At 42.8% G+C, this 22,586-nt stretch overlaps 1 protein-coding gene across 3 annotated transcripts in view; it reads right to left on the reverse strand.

Annotated features, from left to right (window-relative positions):
- macrod2 (mono-ADP ribosylhydrolase 2) overlaps window positions 1–22,586 on the reverse strand; it is a 343,095-nt gene that overhangs the window by 17,099 nt on the left and 303,410 nt on the right. For all 3 annotated transcript variants that reach the window (XM_037466486.2, XM_037466487.2, XM_062566512.1), the window contains 3 exons: window positions 10,162–10,240; window positions 5,311–5,349; window positions 3,713–3,772 (listed from right to left, as the gene is read on the reverse strand). In XM_037466486.2, the coding sequence (XP_037322383.2) occupies window positions 3,713–3,772; window positions 5,311–5,349; window positions 10,162–10,240 (178 nt within the window). The remainder of the gene's footprint in view (window positions 1–3,712; window positions 3,773–5,310; window positions 5,350–10,161; window positions 10,241–22,586) is intronic.

The following is a 22,586-nucleotide window of genomic DNA, read 5'->3' on the forward strand; positions in this document are numbered from 1 at the left end:
AATGTTGTTTATAGGGGCGCTTTCCGCTTTGTACACTTGAATGGGGAGTGACACATACTTTAGGCTGCATATAGACATCCTTCGTTCAAGTCAACCTCAAGTTGTGTACAAGACCATGGCAGAATGGGTCCAACGTGTGCACAAAAAGCAGGTTTCACTAGTGAAAATAACTAATTCCCTGCATTAAATCTGTCGCCCTACACCCTTCTCCCCCCTTGTCTTGCTCTCACACATTCTTATACACACCCGGACACACACATAAACCAATGACATTTGGGACAAATTGAGTAAATGAAAGCCATGACACCAATAAGGGAACATGCTCTACAATGGCTATTGTGCAGCTTCTATAATTGCTTTTTTAACAAGCTGCAGAGAGAAACCATTTTTTCATATCTATGCAATTTTGCCCTCGACTCAGAACAATAAAAATGCCAGCCTCTATTAAATGGGGGAAAGGCCAGTTCGACCAGTGCTGCATGTTTTACTCAAGTGCCTCTGTCCATCACAGAGAATGCTGGTGACACACAGTAGACGGCAATCCTTTCTATTAATCATGACTGGCATTTTGAGATGGAGCCACAGACAGCGGTCTGAAAAGAATACTTCACTGGAAAAAGCAGGTTAAAATGAATCCCCTTGAGGGCCATGGCCATGAGGTCATCCTAAACCTTCTCTGCACTTAAAAACGGCTGTTGTATCTGTCTAAAGTGATCCCAAGAAACAATGAATCAGATACGACAAAAGGCTGAATGTAATTTCCTCCCAGTTACCAGATCATTTGTGTTTGCTGTATTGAATGGATCAGTATTCAATTTGTGATGAAGCAAGCTCAGGGACAGATTGCGGACAAACCGCACAACAGACACACACAGAAGAGACGGCAAAGACGGTCTATGTAGGCCAGATGCAATTGATAATGGCTCCCAGATAAGTTCAATTAGAACGGCGTCTCTCTCAAACTCCCGAGGAGTCCCTCCGCCGGGGCGCTCACTCAAGTGCTCCTAACAGCAGGTGGCAGCATTGTCACAGCTTTCCTCCCCTCTCCTCAGTGATGGTCGTCACAGTCTGTGAGTCGGGGTCTTACATACGGGACAGAAAAGGGCTGCAGCCAAAGTCCAACACTAAGAATGCCGGTGTCCATACTCCCATGAATTACACCTTGAGAAATAGCAACTAAAAGGTAATTTAAGGCACTCTGCTGCCTTTGTTGCTGAATGACCGACTGCGCTTTAGTGCTTTCTTGAATAAAAGGTCACACAATAAATGATTTATGTCAACATTAGATTCAGAAGTACAGTATCAGAAGAGCATTAACTATTTAGATGCTGATATGCAACCTTCCTTGTGTGTCCTACTTGCATGACGGTTATTTTCAACCACAGACAACACTTCCAACGAGGTACATGCCGTAGGCTGCTGCATCTCCTTTCCTGAAAGAATTACAAAATGTGAACACACATTTTCGCTATTTCATCCACAAACCTTGTCTCCCTTTGCCAGGTGTGACTGATGGGGGGGGGGGGTGGGGCATGGTATAAAAGACATGGGCATCCCAGCGAAAGGCCCACTGTCTGTCCACACACGGTGTTATTAATCTGCATGTCCGTCCTCACTCTGCGCCATCTCTCACCATCTCCCCCTCTCTTCCTTCGGTATTTCCCAGAAGGCTCCCTCATGCCAGGCGAACAGACCATGCCAGGCATTGATTTCTGGCTCAACGTTCACATCTTACTGTGCCCTGTGACATCCACTAATCTCACTAATACCGATCTGATAACAAATAATAGATGCCGTCGGGCTGCTGGCCAGCTCAGGTGTGCCCTAAAGAGGTAATACTCTGCCCCGGACAACTGTCCCAGCATTCCCCTCTCTGCCTCAGCCACCCTTCTGCACGATGACTTTTTTCATTTCTATAGCTCGCAGCATCGGCATGCTGTGCCTATGTTTCATGTGGATTACATCACCACATAGCTCTTCATCCACACAGTGTTAATCCTTTTTTTGTAAATACACCTCAGGGCTTATTTGTAAATGGCGAGGGATCGCGCGTCGGCTGCCTTTCAGAGTTGGAATAATGTTTATGAACAACTTCCCTGTTGTGTTGGTCATAAAGTAAATATAATTTAAAGTCATTTATTGAGCACTTTAAATCTGAAATGTCTCATGTAAAGAGGAGATTCATTAGAGATTCATGAGACATGAGTGCTTAAAAAAGATCACAAAAAACAATGAATAGTAAAACACTTTGGATAACAACAAATATAACAAAAAATAATAATAATGTGTTTTTGCATGAATGAATGTGTGGTTCCTTCAGTCTACTAAGGCTTAAGAAGCACTTTGCTCATGCAAAGTTACAGTGGTTGCAGCCCTATAATTACCTTCAGTCCACGAACCTGTGTATTTATTATGGAACAAAAGAAAGCCTGGACACTCTCTGGCTAAAAACCACTCATGTATGACCTGTGGAGTGAGAAGAGGGAATCCACTGAGGATCGTGATGGGTCGCACTCAACCATGTTGACACAGTGCACCAAAATGTGTGCCTGTAATTTATTGTAAAAAGTCCTCCACGTATCGACTCCTAACAAGTGACCTGCTTTTCTGGCTATATAAACTATAGCTTAAAATACGGTGTATTTTTCTTAAAAAAAAAAAAAAAAAGTAGAACAAAAGACTGAAAAGCATCTTTTAAAGTCTGTCTCATCGCTGCAAGTCTGTTTTTGCGGCTCGTATTTCCTTTGCTCCGTGCTATCTTGACATCTGAGTGTTTTCTATGATTAATCCTTGCTATGTGCTACACCGAACCAGACCTAACCTTTTCAGCGCAGGCAGTACAATATCCTTTCATTCCTTTCCTGTGAGAGAGGTTGTGTCAAGGACTGAGTGTTCCCATGCTAGAAAGCTGTGCCAAGGCCTTTTGTGAATGGATTAGTTACTATTAAGCTGCCGGGCCTGATAAATTAGGATTTATAAAGATTATTACAAAATACTTATGCCCTCCTAATGCTGTTGATTGAATTTGTGAATCGTATTGAATTACTGCTGTGGATTATGGAAAGGTTTGCTGAATAGGCGGGGAGAAATGAGTTATTGTCAATCGTTTAACAACACAGACTGTATTGACGCCCTTGAAGTGTCTGCGCTATCTAGTCCAGCTCCTCACAATCAGCCCAGAACCCGATTCCCCAAAGAAAACAACCATAACTGCTATCTTCAAAAATTCCCTTCAACCTTAAGGCTTGAAGACAAATGGATGGTGTACGATTTTAATTGCCTACTAAGACCCTCCAGTGTAGGAATCTAATTATCTTTGGTCCATCGTATCGGAGAAGCCTATAACTGTTTCAATATTACACATCCAAAGGGGCTAAAATGGCTGAAACGGCAGAAGAGCCGGATAATGGCTTCTTAAATAAGTTTGCCTCTAAGAAAACATTCTATTAAAAAAGACTGAACTCTCATCTTGTATTCATTTCCCCAAAGAGGAACTTGGCAGCAAAGAGCAAAGAGATAACCGACAAAGAACACACTTCATTACTTCATAAACACAAAACAAATGATTATTATATCAATGTTTCCCTCGTCGTGACACTCGGCATGTCCAAAAGTCATCATTATCTAAATTAGAATGCAAAACAAACACACATGCATGCAGGACACACACACACACACACACACACACACACACACACACACACAGGCTTACCCCTGTTACTCTCGTCCCTTTCTTCCTGGGTTGTGGGTTTAGTAGATGGGGGTGTGTCGTCTATAAATATAGAAGAATAAATGGTAATTTACAGACGGGGGAGTGACGCGTCGTTATCCACACGCACCATCAGGATGCGGAGGGCGTGACATCTTGTCAATCGGAACTGTTAGATGAGAAGATGGTGTAAGTTAAAGACTTCTGGCAAGCCAAAGTCAGAGCACAGATTATTGGAGCTTGGCCATCGTGCTCCGGCTGACCACGCTACAAGACCCTGTGGGGGAACTCACAGCATTTCACGCTGTTTTGTTTTGTACCTGCCAGAAAGAAAAAAAAAATAATTCTCCTGTGGGAAGGTGTAGAAGGAATGTGAGGCTTTGAAAGTAACTCCAGAACGCAGTGTGAGACAAAAGCACCATTCCCTGTGAGAATGGCAGTTATTCGAACCTTTGAATGGGCTCCAGCCAGCACCGATTCAAGCCCTGGCTGATGGAGCACAATGAAAGAGCAGTCCTTGGCACAGTCACAGAGACCCATCAAACAAGTCCAGCACTAGACCGGGGCAGGGCTGGCACGATGATACAAAGGAGCTAGGAATTATCAGGGGTTATTTTTTCCAGTTGGCTTGATTTGGCGTGGTGCTTATGTTCCTATATGGTACGAAGTGTAAGAGGAACCTGAGAGAAAACGACCTGGTCGCTCGGCCACCAACAGCAAAAAACTCAAATGCACTTCCTCTCAGGCAAGTCTTTACTATTTAGCCATTACGTGCACATTGTTTTACTCTGTAATATCACATTTTACAGTGCCTCTATAAAACAGCCCTTTTATCTTCACCCAAAATGGAATCTCATTGAAAACACAGATGCGAGTAATTGACAAATAACGGGGGGAAACTTTAGGAGAGACAAAAAAATCTCTGCTTAGTAGGTCACACGTGTGCAATGACGTCTTCAAGTCATTAGATGTGGCAAGCCCCCACGATGAGTCCCCTCATACTCGTGAAAGACAACCAGCCTTGAGACCTGCTGTACCTTGGAGAAAACTGCAAGAGGAGGCATATTTGATATCATATTTAATTAAATAATAATAAGTAACTGCTTCCAAACTCTTTCTGTGAAACAATATACATACTTTCACTTTGCACAGGCCATTGCCACTAGTTTAGTCTCAGGCCGTGTGCCAAGATGGCGCAGTGATAAAAGCATGATGTGCTGACAGTTGTGTTTGTGCACCGCCTGGCGCACGCTGCGCCGGGTTGTTGTTTTGCTGTTTTTTTGTCACTCGCTCAAGGTGGTCTGAAGGCATTGTGCCCGTAAGCCGGATGAACAGAGCTTTTTTTGTGTGTGGGTGTGGGAATTAGCACGGGATATGAGCTCTAGTAATGCAATGCACCTGACATGAAGTATTTTTAACTGCAAATGTGTCAGGCCCAGGATTCAACTTGTCACCAAATGAATAAACATTCAATTTTATCTGCTGCATAAAACCAAGCAAATCGCTGTCACCAGTTGAGGCTACGCCACTCACTCAGCCTGTGTGTGCTTTAATGGAGGTGTTCAGGTGAAAAGGCAACCATGAAATATTCTGTCACTCACCTCCCTTCTGCTGCTCCGCCGTAACCTCCATGTCATTGTCTGGTAGAGGGGGAAGAACACAGCATGTCAAACCAGGCTATTTTATAATGTGAGACACAGCGAGTCATCACAACTTGTCGCCCTGATTATAATATTGCTGTATTCATACGGCCTTGGAGTTCCTACGCCAACTGTGTACGTGGCTGTGTGTTTGGCGGAAGACATTATTTTTTCAATTAAACCCAGGCTCGGCTCAGCATAAGTAATACAAAAAGTGACAGCAGGTTAGGGCGGCCCACTCGGTCTCTAAAATAATAAAATATAAAAAAGAACTTTTGAATTGACTCTCCTTTTCTTTATATGTCTATTGTGCGAGGCAGACAGAGTGAACTAAGGGTGTTTCCTGTGGGATGAGTTGAGTTTCACAGTCGGAGATGAGAAGGATGCAGAAGGAGAGAGTGAGAAGCTGTGGATGGCTGCTCATGGATCCTGGCTCCCATCCTACAACCACACACTCATACACACTCAGATCTCAGCATGCCTCAACACTCCTTTGAGTCAGGCCACCTTATATATAGCATGTGTGTGTGTGTTTGCATTTTAATATGCACAGTGTGAGTGTGTGTGTGAGAGTCTGAGCAATGATTGCACTGTGGTTAACAAGCAAAAGCAAGCATTAGCTGTGATGAAAGGCTGTTGTCATCTGTTCTGTGGAAGTGTAAGCATCAGAGCTCCCAGTGGATCCAGCGACAGACTTTTCCTTTGTATAACACTGAATAAAAGGGTACAGTGCATTAATCTAACCCTGCTTGGGGAAACAAATGACGGCCCGCTGATTTAACAATATAACAATAGTGCAAGGAGGGAAACGGAGTGTTAGAGCTTCTGCCACATTGTATAACATTATTACCACTGCTCAACAGGGAAATTAATGTGACTTGGTCTAGAAAAACAATATATGGAAGCATTACTTCAATCTATAACGGTGGTCTTACATGGGATTCCTACTAGAGGGCCTGCTTGATCTTTGGATGAACCAAAGCTATTTCTATAATTATGATGATTATCAGCTGTTCAATAGTTTGACGTTTTGTTATGCTCATTTGCTTTCTGATCGAGGGTTAGATGAGAGGATGAAACTTTCATTGTATGCCACATATGAATGTTTCTAAAGAGACCTTTAATTAATTAATTAATACAATTAATTTAGTATTAGCGTTTCCCCTAAGCCAACTGTCTTTGCCATCCGCCCTCAAAGGGAAAGAGCTATTCCTGTGAGTTATTTATATTTTTCACTCACATCTTGGTAAAGCATGCCATTAGTTTTAAACTGTTCGAGAGCCAAGCAAGTTCTGAACCCCTATCAAATATCCTGTCTCACCATATTGATATGAACCTTGCAGGATATTTATTCAAGCAGAAACATGTGAACAATTTGTTTTGAATAGAGGAAAAGTGAATCCTCAATTCCGCCAAAGCTGACTGAAGTGACTCTGAGCCCCCGTGCTGTTTTGACAACCACGTTGCTAACGCACCGTGTTGTGTTTCCTGCCAAGAGGGTTGGCCTCTTGAAAGCAGCGCAGCCTTAATTTTCACCCCTCACAGGGATCCTGGAGCCCTTCATCTCCTCTTTCCACACATCACATGTGTGTGATAAAAGCACGTGCATATCAGCTTCTCTCCATCCGGAGCAGTGGGGGGTGACGGAATGCTACCATTCTGACCATTTGGGGGTTCATGTCTTGAAGTGGGATTGGAAGTGTGGAGTTTATTAAGAGCCATGTAAACAAATGTCAATTAAAGAGTCAGTGAAAAATTTGGGGAGAATGCAGCAGTTCCTCCCTGATCTGTGGGCTGTGTTAATGTTGTCGGCACTGTGGCTGATTGAGAAGAAGAAGAGATGGAGCCCAGCTTGTGGGCAGCCACCCGGATCATATTAGTGAGGGATTGTACCCAGAATCAATTTCAACATGCTTTTTCTCTCTGCAACCACAGCTGCCTGACTGCTTCCATGCTCGCAAATAATACGTGCCAAGGCATGCATGTGGTAAATCACAATCTATGAACCAATCTGAATACCTAATAGAATCATGTTGTAGGATTAATTGCATTGATTAAGCTCTGTCGAATAATGGTCGGATTTTTTCTAAATACACAACCATGGTTATTCCTACAGATTGTGTGGCTGCAGTTTCTAGGTACATTTATTAAATCAAATTATGCAAACACTGATGGTCCTCTTTAACAGCTAGCGAGACTGTCATAGTACCTTTGAGATGTGTTAAGTTTATAGCTTTTCAACGTAATAAATAGGTCATTATATCACTGGTTACGAGCTCAGTAGGCGAGTTGGGTAATGAGTGGAGAATAGCACTACAGAGGCAAGAGCTTTATATGTAGTTGCTGTGTGTGTTATGCTTATTTCTGTTTTTGCATATTTCAGTTTTTGTGTTTGAGAGGCTACAAATCTAAACAACTGAAGCACTCCTTGAGCTGGAATTCAATAAAAATACTTCTGTCTCCATGTGAACCATCATTACTCAAACAGCTGCTCTCCTGGTGACTCTCGTTTGAACAAAGAAAATCGGGAGTCATTTGATTAAATGTTTTACTCTGATGTCCTTGTTCAAATATACTTGAAGGAGTCCTGTTTTATATGTATCTGTTTATTTGTGGCTGACGTCCCTGTGTGAAAGAGTGGATGAGAATTCTTGTCCACACAGCCCATGTTTCAGTTTCTTCCTTCTGCAGATGTAACAATATTTTGGCTCTCTCACAGTGACAGCTTGTGGGAATGCACATTGTAATATTTCCAATTTCCTGTATGCAAATGTCCTGCTTACACGTTCCTGCTCCAATCATTGTCACTTGACAGATTGCTTGAATATGAGGAGAGCAGCCATACAATGAAAAATGAGAGTAGTAAGACTTCAATAAAAAATTCTATTGCGCCAACATTCCGCCCTAGACCTGAAACTGATGTCTCAGGGAGGATCCTGAGTTTCACACGAGAACGCATGCAAATTACAGAAAAACATCTGCCACTGTTTACAACAGCCTCAACAGCAACTTGCTGACAGAGGCGGCCGAGGAGAAGCTCCTTGATAAAATGGAGACAAAAAACGATAGAAAGTGGAGGGATAAGATAATGGGCAAGTGGCATTGGAACGAGGAGATGTGTAAGTGAGAATAAGTGAGGGAGAGAGGCAGAGAGGCAGCGATGAATAGAACGTGGAGGGGTCGACGTGACCGAGGACTATTAAAAGCGAGAGCATGGTGCAGCTCGGGCCTCTGTGTGACGCATTCAGCCCTGTTGTAAGATCTACCTGAGTGTCTGTCTCTAGCAGTGAGGATGATGGGATGTTCAGAAAGCATACAGGCACACCTGCAGAGCAAATTCACAGCATCTTATTCGCTAATGCCGCTCTGCGGAAGCTCAATAAAAGCCTTTCCACACTACTTGGTTATGCTTTCTCTACATGGTGCAATCAAACCAATCAGCATTTCTTTCTTTAACGCACACCTATAAGCACTGTTTGAACCCATCAGCGTGATGCAGCCTGGCTGGTAGAGAATTAACTCCCTTACAGGAGTGTTTTGTGTAAAATCACAGCAGTAACTGTCATCTTTGCATATTCCTCATGGATCATCTTGGAACAGCTTTTGTTTTCATAGGGAGACGATGGTGAAAGGGTGGATGAGGTGAATGCAAGTGTGGTGGTCCACTCCAGACAATGACTTTGAATGGGAATTTAAATTATTAAGCTATGCACTTGACACATAGTATAATTCATATTTTCTCCCGCCCACACCTACAGCAGTAATAAAGGTGGCTTTGACTCCAGAGGTCAAAAGGCAGGTGACAGGAAAGATGCTTCGATGAGACAAAGTGGTGCGTGCGCTAAAACCCCAAATATAACCCAAGCCTGACTTTGCTTCCCTCACTAGAAACCCAATGCATGATGGTTAACAATATTGATTCAAAGTTATCTTCTATTAACTTGTCTCTATCAACTTTTCTGCATTCACTTTTGTGGCAGAGCGTGTTGTTTTGTGACTTTAACTATGGTCATGGATAGATACTGGGCATGTATCAAATAACAGCCCTTTTACATGGCGACAGTGATGCCTGCAGAGCCACAGCTCCAGACTCTCATCCCAGGGCACCAGTGTGACGAGGCGGCTGATGGGTGCACGGGGGCAGGCGTAATTATTAAGTCTCTCCCATAAATGTAATCTTTTGGGGTGTAGAGCCTTGGCCAGAAGCAGGACAGATGATGGGGGAGAACAAAATACTCTCCATCTGGGAGCAGCGAGATGCAGGCCCGAGAGCAGGTATTCAGTTGGGGAAGCGGGGAGGGAAAAGGGAGGTAAATGGGATGAAATGCAAGCCTGGTGAAGCCAGCCAACCTCCCTCTGCTCCCCAGCTATTAAATGCAACCCTCTGTGGAGCCCCCATCAGAGCTGGTGACTGCTCCTGCCCCCCTCCCCCAAAAAAGAAAATGATAAAAGGGGTGAGGGAATTGAGAGGTAGAGGCAGAAACTAGTGTGGAGTGAGAGTGGAAGATAATGGATGTTTGTTTATTTCACACATCGAATCAAGGAGCAGTAACCATGGATGATCAGTGGTTGCTATGCATCAGCTCTAGCAGGAGACATTCACTGCTGAGGACCAATATTGCAGTTAATCAAATCTGACAAATTAAAGTCTCACCAGAAAATAATTATGTAAAATATCAGTTTGCTAGTTTTCTGAAAAGAAATCTAACTATTCTAATCGTATTTAGGCTTCCCTTAGAGATCCTGATGCTTGTATAACGGAGAGAAAGTAATGATGTGGCAGTGAAGACAATTTAAATTTAAGACACATACCTGGAAAGATATCAGACATTTTCTTACGGTAGATGGTAAAGTCCGTCTCGAGAAAGACACAGAAAATGACCCGTGTGATCTGTAGAGGAAGAAAGGAGACAGAAGATAAGTGTTACTGCAAAACGTCTCTCTGGTGAATCGCATCGCAGGAAAACTAACTATATAGGTCTAGATCAGATGATAGTCTGCACCAGCAGGCCACAATCTTAGCCATTGAGAAATGAAATAAGTTACTCTCTATTTCAAGACCAACCACAGACGCACACCTTTTAGAGAATATTAAGGCACATCACATCAGTATAACCATTATTGAAAAGGTGCGTTGTTTGATCAGGGCAACACGACAAAGTATGAAACACAAGGCAACAACATAACACTGCGACATTAAAGATGTACAGGGATTACTTTCATTCAAATAAAAAATCACCAATAAATGTTCAATAAAGTATTTACTGAATGAACGAATATTTGATATTAAACGCTAACAGTCGTCATGAAAGAAATAAACTGAATGAAGACACTTTAGTAGAAAACAAGATGACATATGTGTCAACATTCATAACACAAATATGAACAAATCGGATATTACCATCAGCCAATCATTTAATTTTCTCCCTTTAGATCTTTATGTTTTCCAGCCATTCAGTTGTGGCACAGTAAGTTGTTTCAACTTTGCAAAAGTTAAGTGGGCAACACTGACGCTCACAGCAACTGTAATATGCATTTTATGTTATTGTATGATTCATTGCAAGAACAGAAGTGACAGGTCCTTAACAATGTAGATATACATCTGTGTACTGTATACAATGCATGAAGTGGCTACAGAGAAAACATTTAATTCATAACAAGTGTAATCCATCTCTCACATAATGGGAGCAGCTCCATGGGTGTTGATGATCAATGCCAAACATTTCTCCCTATATATTTCGAATAAGCTTCATGTATTTTCTCCCAATGCTAACCTGACCCGGTAAAATGAGAATCATTTGTGCATTATTCAAAAGCACAAGCTGAAACGCTGCAGCGGCGTTGCCATCGTATTTTGGCAGTGAGAGTCAACCTTTGATTAGAAAGCAGAGAGGTTCCTTTCCGTTTGATTAACAGAACAAACCGTAAAACAAAACTCATAACAAGCTCACTGACTCTTTGACTAAAGTTTGTAATAACAAATTTAATTCCAGCCTATTTGATTCATTTTACTTCCGATGGCTCAGTGGAGATCTGATAACCATTTCCTTTTTCACCTACAGAGAAACTATTCAAGTGTGAGAAGGATCTGTTGTCCTTAAATGCACCACAATGATGAAGTTGGAGAGCATTTGAACAAGATTAGATGTAAAAACTACAAATAACTTTGTGTCATGCTTTTTTTTTATCATACTATCCAATGGTCACGTATACGTTACAATACATACTGTGACAATGCATCTAAAATAAGTCCAACACAGAGCTTTTGGAAGATTGCAGAGAAGGAGGTCACCTCGTTCACTTTCATCCTTTTACCGTGGAGGCTTAGATGTGCAAACATCAGTCACAGTCACAGAGATGCATTACACACCACGGTCGCACATAATCGCTTGACTGAATATGGCAATTTTACAAAACAGCCATAGTAGTGGCTATCCGGGCCCCGTACTCATCCATGCAAGAAAGTAATGTTATGGGAGAATAAAGAGAGCTCACCAGCTTTAGCCTCTTTCCTGACCCTGCCCAACATGGAGGATCTGATTCAAGGAAGCACCCTGCTGGTGCACACATTCAGACACATGTCTATAAATAGTTTATCATTAGAGCATTGCAGTGAATAGAGATGCATCCGGGAGGGTAGCATATTTACTTTGCTAGATGTTTGCTTTTGGAGGTGGGAGGGTAGGGGGGCGGGCGCCATGTTCATAAAATGTAGATTCACTCTCTCGATCACGACAAAAATGAATGAGAGCTTCAAGTCCCCTTTGAAGTTGTGAGCACATTGTGAAAAATGTGATAATACACCAAGATAGTGCTTGCCACTGGGGGCCGGAAGGCCGCGGGACCGCAGCTCCCCAGGAGTTTCCAATGCTCTTTTATGGAGCTCCACTCTAAAACTGACTGCCCACTGTGAAACAGGACGAAGCATAAAGTCATGCCTCGCATGGAAACAAACCAAAATGACACACACACACCCAAACTCACATAACCTTTGATGTTGATTACCTTCCTGCTATGTTGTGTTTGATGTGATAAAGGGAAGGAGAAATATTACTCTGAATTAACAACCTTTGCCAAACCAAACCAAATGGAAAGTCCTAGTATCCACTGCATGTAGACCTCTGGCTCTCTCCTCTCTGTCATTCCCTTTGTATCATTTCTGTTACAATATGTCCAGATCCTGCAGAAGGCCTGGGGCAGTTTATTCCACAGATCAGAAATACATCACACTGAGCACAACGTGTTGATCTTAGGTAACAATGTAAATTCCCACCATGTGATCGACCTTATGAAATAATACATTGTTTGTAAGTGAGGAGCTGCTTGCAGCGAGTCGACTACGATAACACACACGTCAGCAGTGTTTTTGTAATTACTGTAACTCCCGGAGGGGGAGAAACAGGTCTGAAGAGCATACCTTCATAGTTTTTCATTGCACAGCCATCTACACCAAAGATACGGCACAGTAATTAAGAACGTCCTCAGATATGATTTCAGGCCGTTCTTCCCCCACGGTGGATGTGTTACTGTAAAACCATGTGATCGCCAGTGTAGTGGCTCATGCTCTGTGATACCTTGAATCAATTGAACCCTACTAGTACTAAACTAAAAGAACATGAAATTTAAACATGGGCAGGGTAGAAAACTGTTGATGATTCTACTTTTAAAAGAGATAATCTGAAATGTCATTAAACGTGAAAGGAGTGTTTATTATATTTAAACTTGGAAATAAAAACATGCAATCTCTTTTTGGGCATTATCATGGCCATGATTTAAATTAGCTCCGCAGAGTACAACATGTTAGTGAGTTTTTTATTTTATTTTTAAGGGGCTCAATATTTTGGTGAGAGGCTGCAAGGTGTGATCTGTGTCTGCTGAGCGTGCACCCCGCAGCTGCCAAGGTTGAAAAAGTTAATGGAAGACTAATTAGAAAGCTGGGATCACCGCATGCAAGGATGCCTAGTCATTACTCATCCCTGATTGGGGCCTTTGCCAAAGGGGAGCACAATATGATTGGGTATCCGAGTTGCATATGGGAGGGGTTGTTCGGAAGGAGGGTCGAAAGAGATGTGTTATGCACAATAAGGTGCGAGACTGTGTAATTAGCTTGACCTGTCGCTGTTCGAGACCCAGACAAATTGGGTAAAAGCTAAGAGTTCAAAGGACTGTATGGTTTTGACAGAAAATTTAATTAAACAAATCCCAGTAATGATTTGAAGATCTCCCAATGAATTTCATCCCTGGACTTCAGAAGTTGTTTTGTTCTCCTTTGTTTTACAATGTACACACAATTTCAACACATTTGTCAAAACCAATCCTTGAATTTAAAATATTTAATGATGCAGTTTAACATTTAATTCAAACCCACTTCAGAACACGTTTTTCAACTGGTTTAAAAACCATTTCAAAATCAACGTCTCTTAGTTTTAATTGGGGTCTGAATATAAAATGAGATCAATTAAAATCAAAATGCTAGGGGTGCAACCTTTGCCTTTTAAACTAATTTGCATGGCACACGCAACGCAGAGACATTTGGGTGTGGCTAGCTCTGTCAGTGTGATGGATGTACCACAGTGTCAACGAGTAGCTCGGAACAATATCAAAGTGCCTTTTACGCACAGTTACATGAAATACTTACATACTGTGGTTTTTAATTTGTGTGTATCTGTTGCTCATCATGCTGGCGCAGAGCTCACCAGGTGCCCTGGACTCCCATTGGCTGGCTGACAGATGAGCTGTCATAGCTGGCCACCCATGCCCATAATTACATCGGGGTTACTGCCAGCAGAATTTGACGTGCAAAAAACGCACTTTTAGCTACTTGCATTTCCTTCTTGATTCTGTCACAAACAATAACAGGGACAGGTTGCCCTAGCATGTCCGCTCCAGCTGGAGCCCTAACCCAAGGGAGCGCCGTGCTGCCTCGTTACCGAGGCGCTGGTTATTCAGAAACCTGAATGGTTTCATCCAGATGGACAACGGAGACAGGAGACCGATACAACAAATATACACTGGCTGAAATAATTCATTGATTTGCTTTGCTTGCTCACAAACAAGGTTGCCGGGAGTAAACGTCAGCATGCACTGACTGCTATAGAAGATGGGCAGCTCACCAATCCATCACAATGCTTGGTCATGATGAACTATGTATGTCTTGTACATCCAGACACACAAACACACACACACACACACTTAGTAAATACATATTTTACTCTGACATGACACATGAGTGTTGTTTATTTGATTATACTTCGATAGTGTATGTCATTGTTTGAGATGGATTGAATAATTCCAGCAAATTATTCCTGAGCCAGAAATATCCCCCCCATAAAACACAGCCCCTCCAGCTGCATCATCAAAGCCACAATCAGAGAGCGATAGTCTGCTTTGTTGTCAGCAGCGCTGGATCGGACAGAGGGTTCACTTTGAGGCAGGTGGACCATTTCCAGGCCCTATTACGAATGTAATTACACCCACCTGCGTCCCCCTGACCCACTGGTACGCACAGACTGCCTCTTGGAAAAGCTCTGCTAGTCAGTGCTGTGCAAACACACAAAACACATACAAAGATCCCCAGATCCTTCGTGGCCATTGCAGCATAACCACCCGGGCCAAGTTCCGCTGCTTGGAACATCTCCCTCACAGTGACGTCCCTCTCGTCTTCATCGGGGATTATGACGGCGGAAGGCTGACAGCTGCAGCCGGGCTCCGCCGTCGACTGCTCGGATGAACCTGTGAGCAGCTCTTCCATTTGACTTTGATTGACCCCGTCTGCCCGAGAGAGCTCCACTTGCAGCAAGCTCCTGAATTATCATTTCAAAGGAGTGCCCAGAAAAGGTTATCCCTTTGAACAAAACGCCTCGCTCCACACATCAAAGCAGAAGCCTGACATTGGGCTATCGGGAGGCATGGTTACGACCAAAGCCTGGAAGAAAGTGCCCAGCTCAAATTCTTACTTTCCAAAGCCAGTCGACAGTAGACGCTCACTGCATCACGCTAAGGGCAATAGGACAGTCAATGGAGTCAGCCTAATATTGCTTAACAGACGACAGATTTTGGTAAATGCTCATGTATACAATTATGCACGAGTGCTCAGCACAGCGTGACTAAGTAGAAGTGAACATTCTGGTAAACTGCCTGGTTATTTCATCAGTGTAAAACATAGCCATGCTGCTTCTAATCTGTGTATGCTGTGCAAAATATTAAACATTTCCATAGGAAAACGCTGTCTTGCTAGAAGCTGAAAAATCTGTAAGATAATAAATCAGCATTTTGTATTTTATTGAATTTGTAAGCTGCGTGTGCCTCACATTTTTTAAACATTATAGTTGAACAAATAGTTATGACTACTGTATAATTCAGGCTCTGCGGTACTGTAGACAGACGTTGGAGAACAGCATGCTTGAGGCGTTGAGCATTTTAGCTCACATTAAAAGAAAAAAGTTCCCTCAAAGTGAAGGAGACAGCGTTCGGCTTTTCGTAGTCTTTGAGCTGTTCCTGCCAGCTCCCGCTGCCGGCTGCAGAAACCCTTTCTATTTGATTTAAAAAAATAAAAATAGCCAGACATGATTTCAGCAGGAAAAATCCATTCATTGTATTTCATTTCATATCCTTTTCACATTTGAAAGAGGAGGGCAGGTTTTATGGATTAAACATTAGCCAATAAGAAGACCATGTCTGTGAATTCCTGGAGTAAGAGGTCACTAAAAACATGTGAGACGATTCAAATACCTTGTACAACGTTTGCCTTTCTTCAACAGAATCAGATATTTTCTTTCACAATCCGACTAAGACGACCTCATGCATGGCTTTTTCATGGCTTGATTGCCGCAATTCTAAATTTATATGTTTTCAAAACTGCAACTCAGCAGCACAAGTTTTAACAAGGACGTATTAAAAAATATGCTACAAACGTCTCTCCATTGATATCGGAATACAATATAAAATGCACATTTGGGTAGACAAAAAACACTGGCCATTCTGGTTTCACAGTACATCCCAGACATGATATCACGTTTCCAGTCGCAAGATAAAAATCTCCAGTTTTGCTTGGTGATCTTAGACATTAGGTCTGCGTTACGTCTACGTTGTTTCATGAAAAGGACTCTGACCTGCTTTTGCATGATGTTGCCACGCAAACCAATTTCATTTGAGTTACATAAGAACACCGGACAGTGTGCCTAGATTTATTTTTGGCTGTTTTAAAACCTCCCAAAGGAACAGTAACTAACTTTGTCTGACTCCCGCTAAACGTTTTGTAGTACTACAACCAATGAAGTTAACAAAGGTCCTTCCCTATGAAGACCTGTATTGGAGGAGCTCTGAGGGAAATGTCTCCAGAGATTTGAGGTGTACATTTTTGGCATGTGGCCAATTTACTCCACTGACCAATTTGTCAATGGGTATGGATGGTCAAATAATTCTAATGATGGAATACTTGTGCTGAGTATACACAGGGGCCGGTGTCAGCGTGAAGGAGAAGGATTGGGCCGTCTTCCAATCGTAAAGATGAGAGGTGCTGCTGAGAACAAGGTCAGAGGGGACTGCTGAAGGAAGGATTATGATGAGAGCTGTATCTTTGATCCATAGCTGCATCTGTAATGATCTGACCTCTGGACAGCCACTGGCCTATGACCACCTCCGCTGATGAGGCTTAGCTTGTGTGAGTAAGTGACGATGGATGGAGAGCGTCTTTGATAACTTGATGAAGTTGAAAGTGTAGTGTTGGGCTTGAAAAAACATTATTTTCCTGCTTGCTCAAAATAGAGAAATCTTACTTGCGTTTCCCTACCTTTAAGATCACTTGCTACATTATGAAATAGATGAACCTGTACCTGGAGCTATGTTCAAACCACAAGCAAAGACAGGAACAAGTTTATCCGCCCCATGTTACAGGTTTCTCGAGGTTCTCAACTAATTCCATTTTGCTACATATCCCACTAAAATACACAGCTTCTCTCCCTAAGGAGATAAACACGTTGAAACCTTTACAAACTCCTAAATCCTTGGTTTGAGTGTTGAGCTTCTGCTCTTTTAATGGTTCACTGCTAGATTTCACGGCCCACCAACTGTAGATAAACATTAGGTGCTGTGCATTTGGCAGAAATGTCACCGTGTTCCCACGTGCTCGTGGTGTCCATGCATGTCCTCATGGACACACAGGCAACATGGGGAACCGCAAATCAAAAATTGCTCCACAGTGCCACTGGAGTACAACAACTTCTATTGCACATATACTGGAAATTCAAAAATGTTCAGTCTCTGAATAAAGTCCTAAAACTTATACCTATAGCAGAAGTGTTTTGATCTAATGTTTTCTGCTTACAGTCCTGCTGAACTCTTTTTAAAGCAGTGACTGCTCTCTGACACCTTCCCTGTGCCCCCAATTCCCTTATTGACCACCACTCGGTAAGTTGAAAGAGGTGCTTTGTGCGGCTGTGTCGGGGTCCGTGTCCACTCATCCGCTCTCCGGGACCACGCACTGGTTATCCTGCTTGGTTGTCGGATCTGCTCATATTTCCTGTTTCTATTTAAAGCCTGCTCCGTCTCTACGAGGAGGCCAATGAGATCCAGCGCAGCCCTCCCATCGGGAGGAGCCAGGTACAGACATCGTCTAAGCTGAACCTGTTACACCCACCCAGACTTTACAGGGAGAGAGAGTCTCAGAACAACAATGCAAAACATTGTATCCTTGGTTTTCTCTTGTAAACGGAACGCAGAGCAGTCAGTGTGTGACTCGGCCTGCTTGTTTGGCACGTGCTGCTCTTCATTTTCGGCTGTATGTTTGCCCCATCCGGGCTCGTCTGGTTCCGAGGCGGTTTCCCCCCCGGGAGGAAATGTGTGGCGTGATCCAGCCGGGTCCTCTCCACAAGTTGCCAGGCGAATGAGATTCAGTTCACAGCTTCCTGTGGCAAAATTGCCTGAGCTGCTTACAAGCCTGGATCTGGAGAGTCACCAGTGACCTGTAAACTCTCCGGTAATGTTTCTACAGCAGAAACGGATGTGCCACAGCTGGTAGAAGACACGCTCTGTCTTCATGCTGTGCCTTCTCATTAATAACACCCTCTAGCCTTGGAACTCTGTCTGTACTTGACCATGATGATGCATGCGAGGGAGAGAGCGCGTGGGCTGTGCTACGCCCATAAATGAATAAATGCTAATAACTTTGTTAGTTATCTGAGGTCTAATGCTCATGCTGTGATTATTTTTCTTCCCGGAAAAGGTTAATGCTAAAAGATCAGATTTATAACGCTCATTAGGAAGTACTCTGCTTCACGTACACTTTTATCCTGTTAAAGCTTTTACCGCTTTGTTACTTTTATAACAAAGCCCAGCCGAGACGCCAACACAATGTGCAGGCAAGACTATGAATCATTTTTTCTTTTCGTCCTGCTCATCAGAGCTGATCAGAGTTGGCACCAAACCATCGAAGAAAGGGTTCATTAAAGCAGCTCTAGCTCTAAAAATCCTAACAGCAATCATTAGTTCACCTCCAGTTTAGAGAGTTTTTTTTTTCTTTTCTTCCCTTTGATACCCATATAGAGACACTCATTTAAAATCACATTAAATGACAAAAAAAACATCCTGTGATAACATGAATTGTTACTGCAGGTTTAAGGTGTCTTACAAGGCAATAAAAAAAGAAGAAAGAAATACAGCAAAAATGTAAGTGTAAGAATAAGTGAACATGTGTTACAACAAAAAGGTGATTCTTTTCACATTAAAATGCCACAATAGCCCTGGTGAGTTTAGAAGATTTACACACTGTTGAATAAAACACAAGATGGAGTGGTGGGATATAAAAAAAACGATCTTGAGAGCTAAACCATATGGCTGTGTGGGCGACATCAAACAGGGAAGCAAGTCCCAAAGCAGAGGCGCTGTTTGACATAACTTACAAAGTGGAATGAAGATCTGATCTGGACTTTGTCAGATGTGTCAAGCTAATTTATAACCTCTCATTCAATGGGAATTGCAGAGAGTGTCAGGTTTGAGTATTAATGCTAGTGGACTGGCAGAAGGTAATACGCTCTCTGAGGGGCCAGCGGATTACAGTTACCATGAAAGTGGAGGAAAAATCTAAACACTAAGGGACACATCAATCCTTAATAAATAGAGACAATTTAGCAGCAATAGTTGCTGAGTTATGATATTAAGAAAATAAAACAGGAAATCAAATACCGAGAGCCAAGAAGATGGGCTCAGTTCTTGTGTCCCCGATGCTGTAACCGACTTGTAAATGAAACACAGTTCTCACAGAGAGTCTCTGAAAGCAGTGATTAAGATGAAGTTGTCTGGGGTTGGTTTCCTCTGCGTTGCTGTAACTGAAAGCAGACTGATAGGAGGTGACTGAAGGTGTTTGCTGTGTAGATGGGAGGCTGATTGGACATTGTGCATGTAAGGGACTCGCATAGCAGGTTCATCAACTGAAAGAGAGTGAAAGCATGGAGATTTGCGTAAATGAGCGTCACCCGCTGCAGTCTTCACTTCCAGTTGGAACAGCTGTGTCACAACAGATGTGTTCACTCAAAGGCCAAGTTACGGGTTGCTGTACTAACACCAGACAACGGTACCTTTACAGCTGGTCTGGACACGCACATCTAGAAACCTCGTCTCCATTTATATTACATTTGTAATAAAAACTCAACACGATATATTGCATTATTTAAACATTATCAAAACATTGCTCATGGCAAATTTTCTCTGATAATATTTATTCTTCTTGTCATTTTTTTCTTCTGCCTATCTGTGTGTATCCCTTATAATTGTTCTACAACAACCTGGTAGGAACACAGCCTGCCACCTGTTATATGAAGCTTCATCTCATTTACAGTAGGATTTGCTGCGTTTGCAAGGCTCTATTCAAAAACAGATTTCCCTTTTTGGTGACGATGCCATGCTGCAAATAGGATCAAAAAGAATGCATGGCGAAGATCATCTAGATCAGGGTTAAGACCCGTGGTGGGAGAAAGACATCTTCCATTTAGCCCAGCCCTGGTATGCAAGGAGATTGGTTGCATGCTGTGGGAAGCTGTCGAGGTGAATTCTGTCTGGTTTTAATAGGAGACCAATGACCTCAAGGAGCTGTTGGTATGTTGGAACAAACGGGGAGAAAACGCAACTCGTGAATCTACATGAATTCAAATTCATTATTAAAGTGAATGTTAATGAGGTCTCACTAATTAATGGCAATAAATAAGCCATCATTTTATTATTTTCAGTAGTAGATTCAAATCAGTGTAGCGGAGGGAAGGAAGAGAAAGATTAATTTGCATGATATCTCTCAGAGAGACAATAATATATCTGTAATATGTCAGTATGAGTGTAAGTGACCGTATCTATGTTTGCTGTTCTCACCTTAGGGTAGAGGCCAATGCTTCTAACTCCTGGACCACTACAACGAAAATAGAAACGTTTCAGAGCCCCCCCCCGCTCCCCCCGAAGATGGGTCTGATTAGCATAGTTAGTGAAACAAACCTCTGGTCTCATCTTCTGCTGATGTATAAAGAGGATAGGGGGTGTTTGCTGAGAGAGAAGGTAAACACAACCTTAGTTGCAGTCTGCATGGCTCTTGTCATGCTGGCAGTTTCAGGGGAAGCTTTGTTCTTGTGCAGCGACCACATCGGCTCTGGATGCTGAGGTAGTCTCTGCATGATGGACGCTCATACCACACACTAATGTTTACCGGCTTCCGAGCTCTCCTCCAGCTCTCCTGCAGCTATGCCAAGGAAGTCTCCCATCAATACAGTATCTGTTTCGCTCTAGCTGTCGCTTGGAAAAATCAATGACCTCCCCATTTCCAGCACTGTTTTCCACACTGTCTCCTTAAACCTCACTGAAACCACGGCCACAGCCGGTTATCTCCCAGCCTCAGAACTGAAGCTCTGTGACACTTTGTCACTGCAACAACGGCGTAGCATAGTTCACAGAGGTCTACTGTGATAAATAATGCTAATCCAACATCACTTTGTAAAGACAAACAAGGATGAGTAGGAGGAGAAAAAAAGCAGCGCAGAAAGCGTGTGATGAACGAGCAGACTCACAAAGTGACTAATGCCGGGGGACAAGACAGAGTATTTTCCCGCCCTGGTGTTAATATTTTAATAAACAAGAAAATTCACTTTTTTCCAAGTAATACATCCAATCCAGGTACTAATGAATGTCCCTGATAAATACGGGCCATTAAAGATGCGCCAAGGGACTAATTAGATCAGTGGAAGACGAGTCACTTAGCGTGGAGTCGTATCACATGTGAGTCATGTGGAGGAGACCCGGCCTGCTCAATCCTCCAACCAAAGGTAACCCCAGCTTCATCAGGTTCCTTGAGATCCCCCAGGGGCAAAATAATGAAATGTAATGAGTCTTTATGTGTCCACCGGCCACTTATAAAAACTTTGGAGCTACACAGAGCAGCAGGCCAGGTACTTTGAGGGAGCGGAGGAGAACATATGGGGGGCTTTTTGGTACACTCCCTTTTCCTTTACAGAAAGGGTAAACCCACTACCAAAGAGAGAGATGTGGTCATGCTTGTGACTATGCAGAGCAGGACTGGTGAATGGTCGAAAATGATCTTTTAGCAAACTCCGTGGGACCATCTCCCCAGGATGAGAGAAAGATGGAGGAGTAAATCCCACGTTGACCCTGTGACCTCTGGAAGCACACTCCAGCATTACCATTCTGCATGCCTGTGCTCTGACCTTTTCAGATCCCTCTTTAAAGGTTGCATGTTCCTGTGTCTGTGGGCTGTGCAGGCTCCGCAGGAGCAGCCGGCTGAGTGAGCCCACCTCGCCTCTGCACAGAGTGACCTACAAAGCTATTGTATTAAAAGAAGCCTATTCATTAGCGTTGTCCACACCACTCTGTTCTACCTGCTGCACGGAGGAGGTAACCCTTCCTCAAACTCAAGTGCACCTCCACTTTGAAAAGCTCTTTAGGCACAATTGGTTAGAGGGATCTATGAAAAGGAAACGTTTTGCCACACTGTTTTGAGAGGAGAAACCACTGAAAGTTTAATCAGTCTGTGACGTGTCTGTCGGGTCGAAGCACTGCGCTGAGCTGCTACAGGACAAAACTGCCCACTGATTACAGTTCATCATATCTGCTCATGGAATTATTTTCTTTACATATAGTATTTACATATTTATATATATACCTTTTTGAAAGATTTCTAACAATAATTGAAAATGTAATTTGAAAACGATGATGGGTCCTTAGTACAAAGATATATCCATTAAACG

The sequence above is a fragment of the Pungitius pungitius genome, chromosome 13 (genome assembly GCF_949316345.1).
Source record: "Pungitius pungitius chromosome 13, fPunPun2.1, whole genome shotgun sequence".
Lineage (NCBI taxonomy): Eukaryota > Metazoa > Chordata > Actinopteri > Perciformes > Gasterosteidae > Pungitius > Pungitius pungitius.